The sequence below is a fragment of the Equus asinus genome, chromosome 19, assembly GCF_041296235.1.
Source record: "Equus asinus isolate D_3611 breed Donkey chromosome 19, EquAss-T2T_v2, whole genome shotgun sequence".
Lineage (NCBI taxonomy): Eukaryota > Metazoa > Chordata > Mammalia > Perissodactyla > Equidae > Equus > Equus asinus.
This window is the reverse complement of record NC_091808.1, coordinates 5,585,177-5,608,249: the sequence shown is the minus strand read 5'-3', so window position 1 is coordinate 5,608,249 and position 23,073 is coordinate 5,585,177. Positions and strand designations below refer to the sequence as shown.

Here is a 23,073-nt window from a genome sequence, read left to right as displayed (position 1 = left end):
TTTATCCATTCATCCATTGGTGGGCACTTGGGTTGCTTCCAAGTCTTGGCTATTGTGAATAATGCTGCAATGAACATGGGGGTAAAGATATCTTTCCAAAGTAGTGTTTTCATATGCGCACATTTTGTTTGTCTTTGTTTTGTTTTATTTTGGTGAGGAAGATTAGCCCTGAGCTAACATCTGTGCCAGTCCTGCCTTATTTTGTACGTGGGTCACTGCCACAATATGGCTGAGGACGAGTGGTGTAGGTCTGCTCCCGAGATCCAAACCCATAAACCCAGGCCGTTGAAACGGATCGCGTGAACTAGACCACCACACCACGGGGTGAGCCCCAGGAACACATTTTTTGATCCCTGCACACGGTTTCTTCAGTCACATGTTTTCTACACACACACACATTTGCAGATAGGTGCTCTTTTTTATGTCCCATCTGCTTCTAGAAACAAATTTGAAGTCTCTTGTGCCTCCGTCTGTCCGAGAATTTTGGAGGGACGGACACGGAGGTTGCAGTTGCCCTGGGTCCCCCCGGATACCACGCTCTAGTCCCAATTCAGAGATGTCACATTCCTCTAAATCATAAGGCTGCTGACAACTCCTTTTTCATAATGGAATTTGCTTTTATCAAATATTGTCTTAAAAAATTGGTGGCTTCTACTCTGGAAAACAGTTTGGCAGTTTCTTATAAAACTAAACATGCAAGTTCCATAGGACCCAGCAACTGCATTCCTGGGCATTTATCCCAGAGAAGGAAAAACTTAAGTTCACACAAAAACCTTTTTATTAATATTCATAGCAGCTTTATTTGTGATAGCCAAAGACAGGAAACAACCCAGATGTCATGCAGTGGGTGAACGGTGAAACAGCCTGTGGCACATCCGTACCATGGAATACTACTCAGCAATGGAAAGGAATGAACTATCAATACACACAACAATGTGGATGAATCTCCAGAGAATTATATTGAGTGAGAAAAGCCCATCCCCGGAGATTACATGCTGTGTGATTCCATTTACGGACCATTCTTGAAATGACAAAATTATAGAGATAGAGAACAGATTAGTGGCTGCCAGGGGTTAGGGATGGAGAGGATGAGTGGGAAGGAAGTGGGTGTGGTTATAAAGGGGCAACCGGAAGAACCCTGGTGATGGAGATGTTCAGAATCTTGACTGTGGTGGGTATGGGGACTTACAAGGGATCAGATTGCATAGAACCAAATGCATACACATGCAAATGGAAATGACCACAAGTAAAACTGGAGAATCTGAACAAGATGGATAGATTGTGTCAACATCAGGACACCTTGATTGTGATATTTACTACAGTTTTTCAAGATGTTATGAGTGGGGGAGACTAGCTAAGGGGTGTGTGGCATCTCTCTATATTATTTCTTTAAACTACATGTGAGTCTACCGTTACCTCCAAATTTAAGTAAAAAAGTAAAATAAACGGTGGCTTCAATATAAAAAGAATCCTAGACTTCTTAGGGAAATGGCATATCCTAGATCTGAGAAAGTACAAGGTGGGCCCAGAACACGCTGCTGTGCCAGAAAGCATGAAAGCATGAAACCATCAGGGACGAAGGGTGACATGTCAGATAGAACAGGAGGCAGCTCGAAGGGGCTCCTGCTGGCCACACCTGGAACAATGTAAGCATGAAAAAGAATAATGTTGGTAATAGATCCTATGACACATTTAATTTTTTAAAAGTCTGTGGCTCTATGGTAACACTTCAAAAAAGGAGCTGGTGGAGGGTAAGGCCGTTCTTTATAGAAAATGCCAACTAATAAACAGAGAAGGAGTGAGAGAATTGGAAATCTCCGTCTTGTACCCAAGAATGTAATAATTGATTCAGTGGGGATTGTCAACGCACGGTACAACGCGTTGGGCAAAGGTCTTCAAGGAACAAGAGATTGGCCATCTTAAGGCATCAGCCCCCAGGAGCCTGGTTAGTTATACAGAGGAGAAGGTTCTGGACAGAGGACAAGTCTGGGGGCCACTCTTTAATGACATGCTCAGCCTCAGGAGTGGGACCATCCCCAGTCTGTACCTCCTGACATGATGACGTGGGGGAAGGACATGGGACCTGTGTGGTATTCTCACTGAAAATATGTGACCCAAATTGAATCAGACAAAATAAGATTGGGGGACATTCTACAAGAGAAATAGCCTGGACTCCTGAAAAATATCAGTCTAATGAAAGACCAAAAAAGGGGTGGGTTTGGAGGGGACTCTTAGGTTAAAGAGATGAAAGATACAGGATGACCGAAGGGAACATGTCCTCACTGACTGACTCCTGGTTTGGAAGAAAAATTCAGCTGCACGTGATATTCTGAGATCACTTGGGGGAAACCAAGTCTGGACCACTGTCGTCGATAATATTAATCTCAGGTTTCTTGAGTAGAATAGTATGGGCCATCAAGACGCAAGCACTCAACTTCAGAGAATCACTCGGTGGTGTCTGTGTCAGGGAACAAGAGAGCACTCAGACCCTGGACTTTTTTCAATCGTGGTGCAATATCCATAACGTAAAGTTTACTTTGTGATCCATTTTAAGTGTTCAATTCAGTGACATTAAGTGTGCTGTCACTACCATCATCACCAGAACTTTTTTATCGTCCCAAACTGAAACTCTGCCCATTAAACACTAACTCCCCCTTCACTCCCCCTTAGTCCCTGGCATCCACTGTTCTACTTTCTGTCCCTATGAATTTGACTACTCCAGGTACCTTGTGTAAGAGGAATCATCTAATATTTGTGTTTCTGTGACTGGCTTATTTCACTTGGCATAATGTCCTCAAGGTTCATCAATGTTGTAGCAGGTGTCAGATTTTCATTCCGTTTTAAGGCTGAATAGTATTTCATCGTATGGATGGACCACCTTGTGTTTATCCATTCCTCTGTTCGTGGACACTTGGGTTGCTTCCACGTTTGGCTCTTGTGAATAATGCTGCTATGAACGTGGCTGTCCACATCTCTCTTCAATATCCTGCTTTCAGTTCTTCTGGCTGTGTACCCAGAAGTGGGATTGCTGGATCATACAGTAATTCTGTGCGTAATTTTTTGAGGAACCACCATACTGTTTTCCCAAATTCTAGATTTTTGACGCATTTAAATAGCAAGTGATGGCTGTCTCGATAAAATCCTTTTTTCAAAAAGCCTGTTTGAGGGGCTGGCCTGGTGGCGCAGCAGGTAAGTTCACCTGTTCTACTTCATTGGCCCGGGGTTCACTGGTTCGGATCCCGGGTGTGGACATGGCACCACTTGGCAAGCCATGCTATGGTATAAAGTATATATAAAGTATATACATATAAAGTAGAGGAAGATGGGCATGGATGTTAGCTCAGGGCCATTCTTCCTCAGCAAAAAGAGGAGGATTGGTGGCAGATGTTAGCTCAGGGCTGATCTTCCTCAAAAAAAAAAAAGGAAAAAAAGAAATTCCTGTTTGAAAGACCCTCACATCCTAATGCATGAGGATGGGGAGGAAGGACCTGCTCTGGTCTCCTGCTGGAGCAGCAGGCAGTGCCACCCTGGGCAAGGCCCTCTGCAGGGAGGGGCTGAGTGGATGGGGCTTCCCAGTGGGAGATAGACAGAGGGTGGCTAATTCATAGCTTTGTCGAGTTAAGGACATTAAATAAATCATTTACTGTCACCAGCACTTCATAAAAGGACATTTTAGCATCCAGAAGACAGGAAGGACATAACATCAGAAAAAGAACCGCCCTGCAAATTCCTAAATTTAGCTTTATGAAAACCTCACTGCGTGGTTTCCATTTTGCCATTTATCAGCAGACTGGCCATAGCTTTGCCGCCAAGTGATACTTGAAAGCAACTGGCCTACCCAGGACCAGCTGGAGAACTTGTGGGGCCCAGTGAAGAATCAGAATGTGGGGCCCTTGTTCAGTAATTATTGGGAATTTGAAGACGGCCACAGTAGCACTTTAAACCAAGCGTGAGCCTCTTCTGAGCGTGGGGACCTGCACAGCTGCAGAGGTTGCATCCTCATGAAGAAGTCCTCACTGAGGTCTTCTCTGTGCCGGTGCTCTAGGATTCCCTCTCCAGGAAAAAGCCAAACAGAACTTTAATGTTGTGTTAGCAAAGACCGTGACATTGGGCAAACTAAACCCTGTGTCAGTTGTGGAAAATAACACATCACCAGTTTCTGCCTCCTGACCCCATTAGTTAGATAGAGGTTTGGTGATTTTAATGAAAGAAGTTAACTTTAGCTTGTTAAAGAACGATGCTTTCCTTGCTCTAGAAAAGTCATGTGTATACTCATGATGAATTATTCTCAAGATCAGTTCCTCTACTCCATGACCAAACTTTAAAACAATAGTAGCTGGTGGAGAGGCACACTTGAGTCTACTATTTCTAACGTTTGAGATTAGTTGAGAAAGAACAAACAGCTATTATTCGTTTGTTGGGTTTTCTCTGAAAGGGGTATCTAGTCTTTAATAAATTTCCAGTTGTCTTTACATTAGAGTGGAATTCATCTTGGCTGGTGCAAATAGTCGCCAGCAGGCCATCCCCATTGTAAAGAAGGTGAGTGCCAGTCAAGGTGACCACCAATCCAGTTAGAGTGTCTTTTAGCATGTTTCTACGTTTTCATATTTTGAAAAAAGTTCACAAGCAAGTTCATCTTAAATGCCTTTTCCATTTGCATACCCTCTGGAATGCTCTTCCCCTTTTAAAATCTGTTTCATTGTTGTTGTTATTGTTTTGTTTGTTTAGCTGTTGAGGAACCATGGGGCTATTCCATTCCCCTCTTCCCCACGCCAAAATTAAAGGGAAAACTGCGTTAAGAAGACTCTTCATATTGTTCAAAGTCAATAGTCTTCTGTCTTTAAAAAGACAATATTTCCAAGGACTGTAGTTCTTAAAGCCACTTGGCAGTTTTTACTAGAGATCTACTCAGAGCTCTCCATCACTTTCCAAATGTGTCGCCATCCTATAACCCGCAGCCGTCTCTCTCTCTCCATGTTTAATGACCACTTAGCCAACAGGTCTTTGAGGAGCCACCAGGTCATGCTTGGCCCTCTGTGATCACTCCATCTTCTCCCTCGATTTTTCGTTGAGGAAGAGCTGTGGAGTTTCCACTCCCTGGTGTTTAAAGGGCACTGGTGCACGTCCGGCAAAGGCTTATATCTATTTTACAGTATTCTGAGCGGAGGAAAAGGGCCATTTCTCTTCCCTTATCTGTTTATGATGCGATATGTTGCAAAGCTGTTCCCATCAGCCACTGTTATGGTGAACTTAATTCGCTGTGATGGGGGTCCTACCACCAGGGCTGCCTCGAGCGCTGCCGAGGAGCATCCCGTTTCATGCCACATTACGCAGAATCCAAGACCGCCTCACTCGACTGGCTCAGGCTCCCTCTCACTTGGCACAGATTTATCGGGATTTATGCTTGAAAATAGTTGCTGGCATTTTTTTCTCACGTGCAAGAGCAGAAACATCCAGTGTGTGCACGTGGCCACTGTAGCTTGGCTACGATTGCTATGTGAAAACACACACTCAGTTTGCAAATTAATTCACAAACTTAATTTGTCAAACTAGCTTTGTGCAGAATAATAAAGGCGTCAGCGCAGAAATTCCAAAGATAAAACATGAGTGCGAGTGGAAAATGACAAGAAGGGAGCACAGAGACGCTAAGAAAGTTCATGAGTCGAGGTGGGGTAACTAAAGTGATCTTTCCTGTTAACTTCCCGTGTTTCATTGTGTTGTTTACAATAGATTAGAAAATAAGAGGAAATATTGAAAATAAAAACATCTCGGCTGCTTCAGGAACAATCTGGATGTTTTGCCTTTCTCTAATCATATAACATGTTTTCAGAAATGATTTTCTTAAGGGCTAGATTTTGCTCTCAGCACCCCCCCGTCTGCCTCCTCTCAACCTTCCACCCTCACCTGCCCCCTGCCCCCGGCCTCCTGGCCCCCCCATTAACTGTCCCCAGCTCTGTCCATTGCTCCTGGAAGACACAGCCCCCCAGGCCCTGCCTCCCCCTTGACCCAAACCCACCCTTTCTCATCTGGCAGCCTCCTAAATGGGCAGGTAAAGGTTTGAGACGGGTGGGCCCTGGGGCTAAGCTGTGATTCCAGGGACTGGAGAATAAACAAACATCGGCAGGTCCTTGCACTCTGGGGTTAATTTCCCATGAATGGAGCCTGAGAAGGCAGTTCAGGTCACTCAGCAGGCCGAAGGGTGAGCCTCTTGTGGGGGCCACGTGCTGGGGAAGTGAGTCCACCTTCCTTTGTCCCCATGCTGGTGGCAGGAGGATGGCGTCTGCGGGTCAGGCAGGAATAGATCAGGAGGACCCATCAAGGTCTGGCCTGGAGACTCGGACCAGGAGAGGCCGCGTGGCTGCCTCTTCCTGTGGCGGTGAGAGCATGCGGGGTCCCGAACAGTTGGTTAAAAACTGTGAGTAGGGGGCTGCCCTGGAGTGTGATGCATTTTATAGATTTATTTTGTCCAAATGGAAAGTTCAGCCTAGGCACGCCTTTGAGTAGACCCAGTGAGAGGAAGGCCCGAGTGGACCTCGGGCCCACCAGTGTGGGGCTCTCCAGTGCTCATGGGGCAGTGAGTGCCTTCTGTTCCATCATTGACAACTACCTCCCAAGTGGAAGTCCCTCTGGGGCCTGGAGCTTCAGAGTTGGCAGGCCCTTAAATCACCCAGCCTCTCCAGAGGGGACACCAAGGCCCAGGAGAGGGTGGGCACTTTGCCTGGGGCCCCAGGGCCAGCATGGCCTCCCAGAGAGGCCTGGGTCCATTCTCGCTGTGAGCCTGCAGCTTTGTGAACGCCTGGCACGCTGGAGGCACCTGACAGCTTGTCGGGTTGGAGCTGGTTTTGCTTATTCATTGGCCTGAAGTTTCTTCACTCCCAGGCCGGCGCAAGCCAGGGACCCGCCTGACACCTCCTTTATCCCAGGTTGGAGGTTTCAGAGTAAAATCTCCATAGGTTGCCTCGAAACTTTAGATGGTGATATATTTACGTTGTTGCTTGGATCCTGGGGTATGTTTCTGTGCACCCTGGTCAGGTTCTGAACCAACAGGTGTTGGCAGGTGCCCAGTGCTGGTGACAACCTGGACCTCAGACTCAGGTATAAGAAGACCACGCTCTGCTCATGGGGATGGGCGTCTCGTCCGGTGCCCTCTGGGATGACACAGGGCTGAGCCCGTGTGCCAGGGCGTGCACCTGAGCAGCGCATCTCGCCCTCCTGTGCCAGACTTAACTACGACTCATAGAAGTAATAAGCCCAATACGGTTGGCTTTATTTAATTAATAATGATCCTGCTCTGTTCTTCCGAGCTCATAAAACACCCTCCGGGGTTGGCAAAAACACTCATAATATTGATCAGAAGTCAAGCGGGATATTTATTTGGTCTTTGCCCCATGAGCATAAATCCTTGTCCGTTGCCTCCTGCTCTCTGCATGCGGGATTTACAGTGGCCGGTTTCTTAAAAGCTTTCAGTAATTAAGGAATAAATACCCATCGGTCTTTGTTGGCCCCCCGCAACCTGCCCCCTAGCAACGCAGCCGGGGGCAAAGGTATGCGGGCCAGGGGCAGCCAACTGCTCCAGGCGCGGCTCGCGGTGGGCCCGGGTCTCCCCCTGCAGAGGGAGGAAGCCCCCCTGTTTTCCTAACATATTGTTCCAGCCCCCTCTTCCATGCCTCCCCTCCCACTTCCTGTTTTGCTTTGGAAAGCAACACTTTGGACATTCCTTGCTGCTAGCTAGCCCTTTCTTCCCCCTTCCTCTGTCCTTCCTCCGCTCTTGGTCTGCGTGTAAAACCATACGGGTCTCCTCCGGTTTCTCCTCCTCACCCCCAAGGATGTTCCTCTGCCCCGATATACTTTGCTACAGAATCTGCCCTAAAATCAGTGTTGAAAAACCCTCTCCCACCCCGTGAAGGGAACAAAAAAGATGTTTTGGAAGGGAATAATGTGACAAGTGACAGGCACCAGAAAAAGTTCTTGGCCTTTTCACATCTGGGGGGAGGGGTTCCCGTAAAAATGAACACATTAGACTTGACACGGAGGGGGCTTTCGAGAAAGGCTGTTATTGCTCAGTGTTGTATAAAAGCGTCCAGTTCAAGCCTCCTTTTTGGAGATTGGAAGGAAGGCTGAGGCCAAAATCAACACAGGACTGTTCCTCCTGCCACCCTAAAATGTCATCGGTCCTGCCTCCATGATGGCCGCTGAGGAGACCCGGTGGGGCATCCGGTCACCGCTCGGTGTCTGTGCTCCTAATGACTCCTCTCCTGGAGCACGAGAAGACAGTGGTGGCTTCGAAAGCCAATCAGAAGCTCTGTGGATATTTGTTAAAAACTGTCTTTTCTGGGAATCCAACCCATTAACCTCACGACCCCTTGGCAGCCTGTTGAACCTTCTCTGCCAGACCCAAAATGCGGCTGTGATGGCGGTTACGTGTGACTGCACCCCCGTAGCCCTCAACGGCACAGGGCACGGAGAAAGGGCACAGCATCATCTCTCCCAGAAAGCCACCCGGGTCCCCAAGGGTCTTTGAGACTTGCCTGCACTTTGCACCTCACTGACCACAAGGATCGGCAGTGCTCACGGACAGCCATTGCCACCAGCAGTGACCAAGGTTCTCTCTGGGACCCGGCTCCCTGGGGAGCCTCAGCACCCAGGGCACCGCATGTCCCGGCATTTCTGTCTTGAGGACAGCTGTCTAAACTGTTTTCCTTTCCACTCGGTTTTTCTGCCCCATTTGTGATTTCCTTTCTCTTTGTTCTGCACTTATGTTTATTCTCAAAAAATTTGGGTAAGGAAAAACATGGGAGGGAAAGAAGGATGGGTTTTCTACCTTGGTGCTGTCCTCTGCAGCGATGGAAATGTTCTAGATCCGTGTGATGGAGATGTTCTGGGCCATCCACACTGACCAAGACCGCAGCCGCCTGCCCCGTGTGTGAGATGTGTCCAGAGGATCTGAATTTTTGTTCATTTAATTAATTTGAGCGTATACACCAGTGTGTGGCTCGTGCTGCCCCACAGGATGGCCCAGCTCTGGATTCTCTCTCTGAAGTGACTCACACCTAACCCTTCGCCAGAGAGAGGAATCAGGGCTCAAGATGGCCAAGGAGAGAGCGTGGGCAGCGTGCTGCTGCAGGCACGGCTGGAATCTCACGGCCCAGGTGATGGCTACGTGGGTGGAATCAAGTTTCCTTATTCAGTGGGGGGTGGGGGACAGCAGAGCCTGGAGGAAAAGCTCAGGCAGTGACCCCCGGGGTCTGCTGCTCAGCCGTCAGAGGTGGGAGACCTGGGGCGACTTCTTCACCTCCCTGTGGCTCACCTTCCTCCTTGTAAAATGGGGGTGTTAGCAGGACCTACCTCACCAGGTGTCGTCAGAATCAAACCAGAGAATTTACAAAAGGCTCAGCCCAACGGCTGAGACAACATAAGTACTTAGTAAACATTAGCTATCATGCCATTGATGATTCTCCTAGTCTGTGCACCACAGTCCTGCTTTTTTTTTTTTTTTTTTTTTTGGTGAGGAAGATTGTCCCTGAACTAATATCTGTTGCCAATCTTCTCTTTTTGCTTGAGGAAGATTGTCCCTGAGCTAACATGTGTGCCCATCTTCCTCTCTTTTGTATGTGGGATGCCACCATAGCATGGCTTGATGAGCAGTGTGTAGGTCCACAAACCCTGGACCACTAAAGCAGAGCACATGAAGCTAACCACCACGCCATTGGGCCAGCCCAGAGTCCAGCTTCTTTTTTTCTTTCTTTCTTTTTTTTTTTTTTTTTTTTTTTTTGCTGAGGAAGATTGGCCCTGAATTAACATCTGTGCCAGTCTTGCTCTACTTTTTGCATATGGGATGCCACCACAGCATGGCTTGATGTGTACTGTGTAGGTCCACACCCAGGATCCAAAACCCACGAACCCCAGGCTGCCAAAGCAGAGCACACAAACTTAATCACTACACCACCAGGCTAGCCCCTTAATAGTGACTCTTTACTTGTGTATGAACACATGTCCGTGGATTGATTACACAAAGCCCATCATTTGGCTCATGCAGAATTGTAAATGAAAGCGGAGAAATGACGAGAAAGGCTTAAAGTTTGTTATGAAGCAGCAGACTTTGTTGAGGGCAGCATCCTAATCAGTTCACGTGAGGAAGGCCTCCTGCTTCAAGCCTCCCCGCACTCGGACAAGAAGGGGCCGACTTCCATACTGGGCAGCGTGAGGTGCTGGGGACGGCCAACCCTTCCCAGGACCCCCCTGCAGTTACCTTGGACAGACAAACCCTCACAGTTAGGTGCTGTCTTTGTCATTGTAATCAGCAACGTTGTCACCTGGCTGGCGTGGCCCTGGTGGCATTCTTGGCTTCCGGACGCCTCCATCCCGGATCTTCTCTGGCTCCTCAGCGACCTTCACGTGTCCCCTAGAGCCAAGCACTGCAGGGTCTTCCAGCACCCGGCACAGTGGCCCTCCGCCCAGGACTGGAGCCCGTGACCCTAGACAGAGCCCAGGGCAGCCCCCACACGTGGGTGGGCCCCATCCCCGGGTCCTGCCAGCGAGGCTGGAACAAACCTCTCCTTCCCCGCGGCCCTGACCTTCCCATTTTCTTTGGCAGACATAAATGTGCGTTTGCGTCCTCGGTCCCGCCCCGTCTCCATCTTCTGTTCTCGACTCTGACCTTGATCCTGTCCGGGGCTGAGTTAGCCGTCCTCGCCGTCTGCATCCCATGGTTTGTACCCACAGGCCCTGGGAGTCCTCGGTGCTGCACTGAGTGGGACAGGACTGGAGTCCACGCTCGCTCACCTCAGGCACACACGGCCGGGAAGCTCTCCTGCTCTTTTCAGTTGTCCTCGCGCAGGAGGAGGGAGCTCAGCTGCCATCCTTCTCCAGACAGCAGAGCTGCGGCCCCGCCAAGCTTCCGCCGCGGCCCATCTTGAAGACCGGGGCCAATCTGGGACCCTCGCTCCGATGCCCCAGCTGGTTCTTCTTCCATCCTTAGCCCCGTCCCGCCTGGACGGTGCAGGATTCCCCCGGTCTTATAGTCCAGCCGCCCTGTTTCAAAAAAGGAAAAATTGTGTCTGTCTATTCCAAACCCTCTTCTGAAACTTGGAACCAAATTGACCCTTCTTTTTTTTTCATGAAGCCTTTCCTTTTTGTCACAATTTCCAAAAATATGGCCACAAGTCTGTCATCACGCGTGTATTTTGCTCAGCATTTGATATGTGGCTCGTTTGTAAAGACGTGTAATGTGCTCCGGGTCCCTTTAAGAGCCGAGGTTACCAGGAATTGTCAGTAAAGCCCTCAGCATCGTCCCAGGAAGTGCTCCTGTGGCTTAGAGATGGTGCTTCATCTGCAGGTCCAGGTGTGTTTACTGGTGCTGGCAGCGGGTTCCATTTGGCAGGCACTAAATCTGTGGGTTGCTGGTGGGATGTCCCAGGCATCATCTTTGGGGGGTGGGGGAGCACTTGGAGCCTTGGCCCTGTCAACACCCCTCAAGGTCAAGTGTGGCAAGACCTCGTCTGTCAGGCTGCAGGACCAGAGCACATCTGAGCCGGGCAGACCCCCTAAGACTCAGTGGACGCACGGCTCCCTCGACCTGGGCCCCGCCTGCCCTCTGACCCCCAAATCCTGTGCTGGCCTGTGGCTCACACATCAGGTGGCATCCTGGGCAGGGCCCAGGGAGGCATGGAGGGCAAGAAGAAGAGAAAATATTTGCTGCTTCTGCACCTTCGATTGTATCTTTTTCCTTTGGGGACCGGGTCAGTGTCTGTCTTCCCCTGAGTTGCCCACTCTCATTTTCCCCGCTCCCGTGCGGTTGATTTATTTAAAGGTGTGTCAGCACGGGGCTCAGTGAGGAGCCGGGCCTCCTGCTTTCTGCTGACGGCCGGCCGCGCCAATAATTCATTTTTTAGCTCATTAGCTAACGGAGGCTGTGAGCCGCGGGCCTCCAGGGAGCTGGAATGAGGCGAGGTGAGCTACTGCGGGCCACACTGCTCTTGAACTGGCCTTCTGTGGGGAAAATGAAAGGCTTGGCTGAGACCAGCCAGGGGTCCCAGAAGTAAGATTGGGACATCAGAGTAACGATTAGAGTGTTTGTGCTTTGGCCTCGTGATTTCTTGGGGCAAACGGTTTTAGACAGAAGCTTCTCGCAGAAAGGGAATCATTGTCCGAGTGTCCATCTTTCACGTGTTAACGGTTGGCACAGAAGCCAAATGAGAACGAGGGAGAATGTCATTGTCCAGTGTCTTAGTCGGCTCGATCTGCCGTAATAAAATGCCATGGACTGGGTGGCTTAAAGGACGCCTATTTTCTCACAGTTCTGGAGGCTGAGAGTCCGAGGTCAAGGTGACAGCAGGGTTGGTTTCTCTTGAGCGTCTTCCTGGCTTGCACGTGGTGCCCACTCCCTGGATAGTCTCACGGCCTTTTCTCTGTGTGCACATGGTGACCGACAGTGAGCTCTGGTGTCCCTCTCTTCTTATAAGGACCCTGTCCCTTCAGATTAGGGCCCCACCCTTATGGCCTCATTGAACCTTAATTACCTCCTACAGGCTCTGCCTCCAAATACAGTGACGTTGAGGGTTAGGCCTTCAACATGGGAACTTTAGAGGGGGGGTGCAGTTCAGTCCACAACATTTAGGAAGACTTTGAACATGTCAAAGCTGTGGGCAGGGGCCGACCAGTTTTGGCCCTGAAGAGCCTGACAGCCATGACGTTGTTTAAACCAGCTGAGCCCCCCTCATCCCAGCGTCTTGGGCCCCTCTGTACCTTGGGAGAGGGGGTTCACAAGACGCCGATAGGTTTGTCAAGACCCCCGGCTCAGGGTCCCCACCTCACCCTGCCGAGCGCATTGACCATGTGAAGTTCTTATCTACAGACAGGCGGGAGTCAGAAACCTAAAGCACCCAGCAGGCATTCAGCCCCCACCCTCGTGCCACCAGCGCCTCTTGTCACACACACCCACCCCCACGGCTGAGCTCTTACATGCCTGATAGCAATCTGAAGCCTTAGATACGTTATTCTCTTCAATCATAACAACACCAGGAGCTGCCATTTGTGGAGTGACCGCGGGGGCCGGCACATCCTCCAGACACGTGACCCCAAATCCCAAAACCACCTTGCCTGCTGTAGACGTCACTGTGCCCATTTTACAGATGAGGAGAGAAGAGTCCAAGGGGTTAACTGCAGTCGCAAAAGTCTGCTCCACTAAGAAGAACGAAGCGGGCACACAAACCCCAGTCTCTCTAATGCCCAGAACTGCGGCCTTTGGTCCAACATCAGTTCTCTCGTCCCTCCCTTTGGCCACTGCAGAAAGCACACAGAATTAAGCTTTCCCCTAATTTGTCAGGGGGGCAACCACCATAGGAGATGGTCTCTAAATAATAATAAATGTTTACGCATGAGTGGGAGTTGCTGAATTAGCACCCAGAACACCCAGATGTGCACGTCTGAGTCCTTTGTGCCTACTAGCTGGATTTCAGTGCTAAAAAGAAAGCCTGACCCAGGCTACAAGCCCAGCGGCCTCCCTTAGCTTTCTGGTCTCCTCCTGGTGTCTGAACACACGGAAGCGTTGCAGTCCTGCACGTCCCAGAGGCCGGCATTGAAAGCTTGTGTTTAAATAGCACAAGAAGTTTTGGTGAGGCGCTTTGATCCCTCAGATACTAAAAGCCACACTGGGGCGTCCTTGGTGGAGGGAGGGGCCACGTGGACGTGGAGCTGGGAGGGGCAGAACCCACCGAGAAGGCCACTTTGTTTTGTCTCCTTGCAGTATTCCTCAGGGACGGTTCAGAGCATCGGGCCTGATCCTGTGTTTGAGTTGTTGGAGGTTCCAAAGTCCTTATCAATAATGGTCACCCTGCTCCCACTCCTGTGGTATCACAGGGGGGTGCGCTGTGAAACCAGCAAAGCCTAGGCTTTGCGTGAACCCTCTCCGTGGCCCTGTTCCTAATGTATATGTAATGTTGAGTCTTCTCTTCAGGAAGGCTCCCAAAATAGTATGCATTTCAGCCACAAAACCTGGACCTGCCTTTATCGTGTATTGTAAACAACACTGATTTTTTTTTTTTTTTAAGATTTTATTTTTTTTCATTTTTCTCCCCAAAGCCCCCTGGTACATAGTTGTATATTCTTCGTTGCGGGTCCTTCTAGTTGTGGCATGTGGGACGCTGCCTCAGCGTGGTCTGATGAGCAGTGCTATGTCCGCGCCCAGGATTCGAACCAATGAAACACTGGGCCACCTGCAGCAGAGTGCGCGAACTTAACCACTTGGCCACGGGGGCCAGCCCGTAAACAACACTGATTTTTAAAAGTGAAGAACAGTTTTAACAGAATAATCATTCAGATGCGTGTCGATTTCAGTGCATTCCGATACGCTCGTTCGTGGCGTGACAGAGCCGAGGACAGAAAGTCACCCCCACGTCCCCATGAGAACCCACTGACACCGGGAGACGGTCCGGAAGCTGGGGGCTCGTCCTCATTCTTTGGCCCGGATATTCAAATATTAAAAAGAAAATGGAATAATGGCTGTTAGGACTATCGTTTCTGCATTTGGTTCTTCGGTTTTTCCCTGGATGGTTTGGCAATGAGTGTTAAAATCAGCCAGAGCAGAACATCACAGTTCTGATCTTAACGCCTGCCAAAAGACGAGAGTTAGTGATTGCGATTTGAAAATCAGATGTAGCCTTCAGCATTGTCCCTTTGCATTTAATTCACGTTGTGCTCTTTCTCTTTGGTGTTTTTGTGAAATGCATCAGGATGTGGTTAATACTTTTGAAATAAGGTTTTTAAGTAACCCAAAAAACACGGTGCATTGGGGATCATCCCTCGCCCTCCCCGGGGTTTCCGAGATGCGGTGGCACTTTTCTGCTTGTGTTTCGGCCCAAGTGGGGACAGCGTGCGGGCTGCCTCCGAGCTGCGCCGCATTTGTGGGTGCTGCTGGGGGTTCTCAGCTGTAGCCAAGTGTTTGTCCTGGAAATCTCCGAATGAAAAGGGTCGGGGGTCACCCTGGGGTCACTCACACGGACCAGGAAGTGAAGCAAAACTAATCCAGATTTACTCCTGGAAGAATTTGTTTGCCTAAGTATTTAAAAACAGATTAGGGCTCACCCGACACTGGATCACTGGCCGCAATGTAAACACGGGTAAAAGGTGTCAACGAGGCCTTTTTTCCTGTCCTCGAGAAGAAAAACCATCCCTGGTAATGAGTTTTCTTTCTAGAGTGTCCCGGGGGCCCTGCGGGATTTCTCTGTGCAGTCGTAGCTATGTACCCTGACGATGCTCCCGGAGAAAATGCCGAATTTTAGGGGAAGGCAATTGTGAATCAGTGTGTTCTCTACGTCTTGGTGGGTAATTACAGTCACCTCTTATCTGTGGGGCTCTCCTTTCTTCTTTCGTCGTCGTCCTCATCAGAAAGCATCTGTCCGGCTTAACAGAGCTCTCCTCCCCACTCTGTTCTCCTGAGTCTTCCAATTCAGGAACTACTTGTGAAATCTCACTTCCGCCTTTTGCTTTTTTTTTTTTTTGGCCCTTTTTTTTTCCCAGCAGTGCTGCAGTCTTGAGCATGGCTGAGTTGGTTTCGGTATCTCTTGTGCCCTTTTTTTGAGAAACCAAAACCAAAATCCACCATCAGTAGCCGCAGTGAGACGTAGATTCCTGGGGTCCTTTCCTTTGGGTCAATACAAACACACCTTGCTTGCTTTTTTTTTTTAGCTCCTCTTCCCTTCCTGCCCCCTCCTCTTTTTTCTCAGCCCTCCCTCCAGATGTCACAGGCAGCTTCCTCTCCCCATCAGACCTCGGGGGGGGGGGGGGGGGGGGGGGGGGGGAAGGAGTCTGTGATCATACCCACCCAGCTCAGGAAGCTCATTCTCAACGGGTTGTGCCATTGGGGGAGGGGACACCAGCTGCCATCATCCTCGCTCTCTGCATGCCTGAGGCCACCACCCTCCCCTCCCCACCTCTGTCCTCTCCTCCACACCCCTGCCTCAGCTCTGGCATCAGGGGGCCACCTGCCTGTATCCTAGGCTGGGCCGTAGGACACTTTCCTAGAAAACCCAGCCGTTCCTTGTCATTTAAGGAATTCTTTTTTTAAAAAAAGAAAGATTTTATTTTTCCTTTTCCTCCCCAAAGCCCCCCGGTACATAGTTGTGTATTTTCAGCTGTGGGTCCCTCTAGTTGTGGCATGTGGGACGCCTCCTCAGCATGGCCTCGTGAGCAGTGCCATGTCCGCGCCCAGGATCCGAACCAGCAAAACCCTGGGCTGCCAAAGCAGAGCTCGTGAACCCAACCACTCAGCCACAGGGTCGGCCCCAAGGAATTCTTGACATTCTCCACTTCAGCCTTTCCCAAGTGTCTTGAGAGATGAAAGCAATGCGCAGGGCAACTGAGTTTAGTTTGTATGTCTTTTCTGAACCTCCCCATCGGAGCCTCTGCCCTTTCACATGTGGGTCTATAGCAATGTTTTCTTCAACTGGAAGCATTTAGAGACCCCGGGGAGCTCACACACACCCCCTCTGGGGCAGGTGGGTTAAGAGCTGAGAACAGAGGTCGTGCCCAGGTAGGGGGAGCCCAGCAGCTCTCTTGACCCCACAACTCCAGCGGAATGTCGTTTAATCCTGACTCAGTTGTCACTGCTTACAGTAGAAAAGACCTCTGGGCCTGTGGCGTTGTCCTGCATTGGGCCGCATCCCAGGGAGCAGGGACGTTCCTCCAGGCCACCGCTTCTGCACAAAAGCAAAGGAAATCAGATGAGAGCTCAAGGCTGTGGGCGTCCTTGGTCCTCACACCTTAGGGCATCAGAATTCCCTGCAGGGCTCGTTAAAACACAGGGGTTCAGACTTAGGGAGACTTGGGGGGGCCTGAAAATCTGTGTTCTAACAGGTTCCCAGGCGGTGCTGATGCTGCTGGTAGGGGACCCCACTTTGTGAACCATAGATAAACCTTTCCCAGGGGGCTTCCTTATTCTTAGCAAAGACACTTGTCTCCTGCCCCCTCGGTGCTGTGGGTTCCGGGACAGAGAGCTTGTCCCTTGGTTGTCCTGCCTGATTGTGACCGCACTGTCTGGTGGCTCTTGCAGGGAAGAGAAGGAGCGGTGGATCCGGGCCAAGTACGAGCAGAAGCTCTTCCTGGCCCCGCTGCCGTGCACGGAGCTGTCCCTGGGCCAGCACCTGCTGCGAGCCACCGCTGACGAGGACCTGCGGGCCGTCATCCTGCTGCTGGCGCATGGCTCCCGGGACGAGGTGAACGAGACCTGCGGGGAGGGCGACGGCCGCACGGCGCTGCACCTGGCCTGCCGGAAGGGGAACGTGGTCCTGGCCCAGCTCCTAATCTGGGTAGGTCACCCAGGTGCCCGGCGGAGGATGGAGTCCCTGTGGGCGCTCTGTGCTGCTGCTCGGGCATCTTTCTGGCGGAAGGCTCTCCTTACTAACCTGAAAATGGGAAGCCGTCATGAGTAGGGAGTTCAGGAGCTCAGAGGGGAGGCCCTGCCTTTTGGACTCGCCTGTGTGAAGTCACCTCTAGAAGGTCTGATAAAGGGAGGCATGAAGTCCGTGTGGCATGCTCTCCTTAGGTGGAGCCAGTGGTCCGTTTGCATAGCATCTGCTAGAGTTTCTGCAAAGTTCGTCTTTTCCATTACCCCCTGGGTCAAGCATGGCTGGTGGTGTCTCTCTTGATCCTTTTACAGAAAACTCCCATCATCTTTTTTGGGGGGTATAGGGAGAGTGTGGAGATGAATAGTTTATATAGTTTTCCCGTTACCAAATTTTTGCTTTTTTCATTCATGTAACCCAAAAATCCTAGACCCACAGCTTGGAGCTTTAATCTGCTAGGAGTTTGTCAAAGGGCTTCTTCTGGACCATTCTGAGGAATTTCTGCTGGGAAGATTATGTTTTAAATTTCTATTGAAGCATCTGTCGTGCAGCTCGAATGGGGAGAAGAAAGGAAGAAAGGGATTGTAAAGGGAGGCCCCGCCCGCGTGGGCCAGGAGCTGCTCCTGAGAAGCCCACACACCCCACACGGGGCTGCCTGCACACCTTTGGGGTCTTCTGCCATGGCGGGTCCCCAGCAAAGGGTCCCCCGAGAGGGTTCCTGGGTAGGGAGGGGAGGTGTCTGCTCACCAGGAGCGGGACACTGCCTAGAGGTGGGTCACCCCCTGAGGCTCTTCTGTCTCCACCCCCAGGGCAGGGATGCGTCTGTCGAACACAGCTGAGCATGATGCCAGCATCTGACTTTTGTGATGGGTATCATGGGAGAATTAGATGCATGGGTACCAAAATCATTCAACCGTCCAGCTTCGCTTTAACACTTGTGTCTGAGTCAGCTCAGGCCGCCCTAACACAATCCACACACGGGGCAGCTCGAGCCACAGATGCTTACTTCCCACAGTTCCAGAGGCCAGATGTCCAAGATGAAGGTGAGGGCAAGGTCGGCTTCTCCTGAGGCCTCCCTGCTTGGCTTGTAAGACGGCCGTCTTCTCACTGTGACCTCATGTGGCCTCTCCTCGGTGCCCAGGCATTCCCCTTCTTAAAAGGACACAGTCCTGTTGGATCAGAGCTGTACCTGTATGACCTCATTTAACCTTAATTACCTTTTTAAAGGCCCCGGATCCAAATATGGGCATGTTCCAAAGTCCTGGGGGTTAGGACTTCAATCATGTGAATTTGGGGGGACACAGTTCAGTCCATAAGAAAATTACATGCCATCTTTCCGTCTCAAATCAGCCAAGAGTTCCTCTGATGGTGCGGCTCCCTGCTGACAAGAGAGTGGTGAGACTCCCGTCCATCGTGGTGGAAGTGGAAGTCAATCCACCCTTTTCCCAGAGCAAGAAGCTTAAAAAATGTTTGTGTAATTTAACCTAGGATTTCCCCTTCTAGTCATCACCCTAATAATCAGAGCTCCTGAGAAAGATTCAATGTGAGGCTGTCCATCAGCATCCTGTGGCACTGTTTATACCAGTGGGAATTTTTGTGTTGCGTGTGAGGAAGATTGGCTCAGAGCTAACGTCTGTTGCCAGTCTTCTTCTTTTTGCTTGAGGAAGATTGTCGCTGAGCTAACGTGGGTGCCCGTCTTCCTCTGTTTTGTATGTGGGATGCCATCACAGCACGGCTTGATGAGTGGTGCTAGCTCTGCGCCCAGGATCCGAACCTGCAAACCCCGGGCCACCAAAGTGGAGTGTGTGAATTTAACCACTACAGCAACAGGCTGGCACCCCCAGTAACTATTTTTAAACACTATATGCAACAACTGAGGACAGAGTAACTGAATTATGTTTACATGGAGGAATAGTATATGGCTATTACATGTCATGTTTTTGAATAATTTTTAATGATGTGACAAGCTGATCAGAGTACAATGCTCAGTAAAAGAAAAAAAGTAGGGCCAGCCCAGTGGCGTAATGGTTAAGTTTCTGTGCTCCGCTTTGGCGGCCCAGGGTTCGCCAGTTTGGATGCTGGGCGTGGACCTATACACTGCTCATCAAGCCATGCTGTGGCGGCATCCCACATAGAAGAACTAGAAGGAGTTACAACTAGGATATGCAACTATGTACTGGGGCTTTGGGGAGGAAAAATTTTAAAAAAGAGGAAGATTAGCAACAGATGTTACCTCAGGGCCAATCTTCCTCACTAAAAAAAAAGGGGGTGCAAATTATTTGTATGTTTTATCTCAATGACACATATAGGCGTTTAGATTCAAAGAAAAACCATTAGAAGGAAATACACTGAACTATTAACCAAGGTTATCTCTGAAGAGCGAGATTATAAGTGACTTTTTCTCTTGGTGTGCTTATATCATTACCTGTGTATTTCCTACAATGAAAATGAATTGCCTCTGAGATCAAAAAAGTGAGTATTTTTTGTTTTCACATTTGGAAAGTCAAAATAGAAATAGCAAAACTTGGGTTCTCATTGGTCCTTTTCTCTTGCACAGAGGAGGGGCTTTTAGTTGCAAAAAGCTCATCCTTTCCTTAAAAGAATACACCGCAGGGCCACGTTGTGCCACCTACACGTGACCTTCGGTCTCCCTACCTGGGTCATCTGCAGCCCGTCCCCAGCGGGTACCTATCTGTGCACAGGCTGCGCACAGAGGTTGAAGAAAGAGGCTGTCCCCTCCTTCTGTCGCCCCCCTGGCAGCCGTGCCTTCCACCCCCGTGATGCTAACGTGGGCTCTGTTGCCTCCGCAGTACGGGGTGGATGTCATGGCCCGCGACGCCCACGGGAACACGGCGCTGGCCTACGCGCGGCAGGCCTCCAGCCAGGAGTGCATCGACGTCCTGCTGCAGTACGGCTGCCCGGATGAGCGCTTCGTGCTCATGGCCACCCCCAACCTGTCCAGGAAGAATAATAACCGAAACAACAGCAGTGGCCGGGTGCCCACCATCATCTGAGGGGCCCGCCTGCCCCGCCACGCCCGGGCCGGCCACAGCCTCCAGCGCCCTCCCCCGGATGTTACAACACGTGAGTCCCGTCGCGTCCCCTCGGTCTTCCTGGTGGCCACCTGCCACCCGCCCCACCCCGAGCAAAATCACCAAACCTGGACAGTCCTCAGGGGGCGAAGAGGAGGCGAGGAGGCTGCAGATTCGATTCCTTTCCATAAACCACCCCTCCGATCGACAAACAGGAGCGACCGGCGGGCCCGAGTGGGTTGACGATAGCACACGGCGGCGCGGGACCCTCCTCCCCGTGGCCCGTAGACAGAGCACGGCACAAGGGATGGGACGAGCGGGGGGGCGGGGGGGAGGGTAGGCAAGGCGTGGGGAGAGGGGGTACCTCTCCTTAACTGGCAGTTAAACCCATCAGTACATTTCACCTCTACCAAACGGAACGCTTGGGTTTCATCTCTTCTCCGAGGAGCTTGACGGCATAAATCAGAAGCAAGCAGAGTTTGTCAGGTTTGAAGCCCCTATGATGGTATGTGTCAAATCAGTTGGAGCTAATCTGTCCAGGGAGAATACTGGCTTCATTACACTTGTATAGTTGAGTTCTTCCAGCATTACCGCTGTTTAATAGGACGTGATTAGTCATCACCGAGAAGAAAGCATATTAGCCAAGGCGGTAGCTACGCCGCACGCTCCGATGATTGCCGTGATGTGATTGCAATACTCTTAGAAGCATCCGATTATCCCAGACATGTTCTTTCCAGCCCTTGGAGCCCTCCTTTCTAAATTCACTGTCATAATTTAGTATCTGTTTAATTTTTCAGTCCAAAGAGAAGAAATCAGTCGCTGAGTATTATCGGACTGCGTTCTCCTTGGTGCAAAAACAAATGGGGGAAAAAATAAATAAGAGTCACTCCGAAATTCAAAAGGAAATCACGAATTCAGCTAATAATAACCTGGCGAGTGCTTCTCGTAAACTAAGTCCGTGCACAGAAGGCTATTTTTTTTTCCTGAACACGAGAGAGATTTTATGTCCTTTGGCCAAGGTGGATGTCTTGGGTCCTAGTCACTCCTGGGCCATGTTGCCCAAGTCACACAGGCTTCTGTATTGTGTCTTTAGATAAGATGTGTGAAAATCTATTTGAATAAAAGAAGTTCATAAATATGCATTGATTTTTGTACAGACAAATGGCACCTCTGTTAATTTATAAATTGAACTGGATATGAACTAATAATATGCAACTAGTTGAGAGAAGAGGGTTACAGATCATTGTACATGGGAAAGATTCCCAGCAGTAAACACTTCCATTAATGTGATCTACAGCTTTTAAAAAGGAACATAGCAGAATAAGATCGTGGTACAATTTGCTTATTAAAATCGAAAAAGAAAAAAAAGAAAAGACACTGAAGCAGATGAGAGAGGGGAAAGAAGCAGGTCATTCCTCGATAGCAAAGGGACGGATCTAGATCGGACACTGCTTTTGCCAACCCAGAGGAAGGGGCTATGGCAGGGGAGGGGGTAATTGTCTGAATACCAGACCCCCGTGCTCCCACCGTTCTGTGGCTCATGAGCATCCGGAAGACTTTTCCTAAGTGGCCAGGCCTTCCGCTTCAGTCCATCACCTGATTTGCTGTCATCCTGGTCTCAGGCTGCCTCAGACTTCACCCATCCTCACCGTGGTGGCCAAACATAGTAACCCAAATCATGACACCTGAGGTTAAAAAGAAAAGACTCAGCCTCCAGCCCTCTGGCAGTAGGCGGGGGACAGGCTTGTCTCCCTGAGGGACGACACCAGCCTGACGTAGCTACAGGAACACAGGGCCACATTCGCCTGGCAGCCTCTGGGGAAACCCCGTGCTCTCATATGATAAACCTTCTATTTTGTAAGAGTTTTTCCTCTTCTTCAACTTTTTAAAAAAAGAAAAATTAGGTAGGGAAAAAAAAATAAAGCTTTACGCAGAATTTATATGTGGGTCAGTGTCTCATGGACATTTCTAACCTTAATTCAGCTCAGTGGAACGTGGGAAGGAACAGGTGCAGGAGCCATGAGTCTGTGGTCCGTACGCCCTCCACCCGATTTTTAATTGTGTTTTATCACTGTGTAGTTATTTTAAATGTGAATAGAAAGAAAAGGAAAATGGCACTGCCTATTTTTGAAGAGCGCATTACTGTTCTAATCCAGCTATACCTTCCGCACAGCCTGTAGCATAGACTTGCCATAGTGAACGCAGATATAGTATAAAGGAGATTCTTAAATTATTTCATTGTAGTTAATTCCCACTATAGGAATGCTTTATCATAGTGAAGCCTTCTTTTCAAAAGAAACGGAATTCCCTGTACGGCTTCTCTTGGGATGTATATGTGTACATATTATTGTATGTGTTTATAATATTTTCCCAACTGACTTCTTTTTTCACTAAGCCTTTCACGACCTGAGCACTAGATGGGTTTCTGCCCTCCCCTCCCTCCAGCCCGGGCACGCCATGGATTCCTCCTTAGAAAACTCGACCCCTGCTTCGGCTATTTTTAGTGATGCTGATCGGCTCCAGGAGACCGTCTGCTTTCTTGAGCTGGAGTTTTGGCAACAGAAGAAAGGCAGGGGCTGGGTTTCAAGGGTTTTCTTTTAAAATAAAGGTGAGTGGTGGCTAATCTTTATTTCAGTGTCAAACTAGATGGCAACACTCTCATTCCCCCTTAAAGCCTTATTAACACCAACAGTGGGAGAAGG

At 49.8% G+C, this 23,073-nt stretch overlaps 1 protein-coding gene across 14 annotated transcripts in view; it reads left to right on the top strand.

Moving 5' to 3' along the window:
* The window catches only part of AGAP1 (ArfGAP with GTPase domain, ankyrin repeat and PH domain 1), a 559,975-nt gene extending 537,517 nt beyond the window's left edge, over positions 1–22,458 (top strand). For all 14 annotated transcript variants that reach the window (XM_044751550.2, XM_044751551.2, XM_070489343.1 and 11 more), the window contains 2 exons: positions 17,048–17,303; positions 20,150–22,458. In XM_044751550.2, coding sequence (XP_044607485.1) covers positions 17,048–17,303; positions 20,150–20,353 — 460 coding nt within the window. In that variant the 3' untranslated portion in view covers positions 20,354–22,458. The remainder of the gene's footprint in view (positions 1–17,047; positions 17,304–20,149) is intronic.
* The last annotated feature ends 615 nt before the right edge of the window (positions 22,459–23,073 follow it).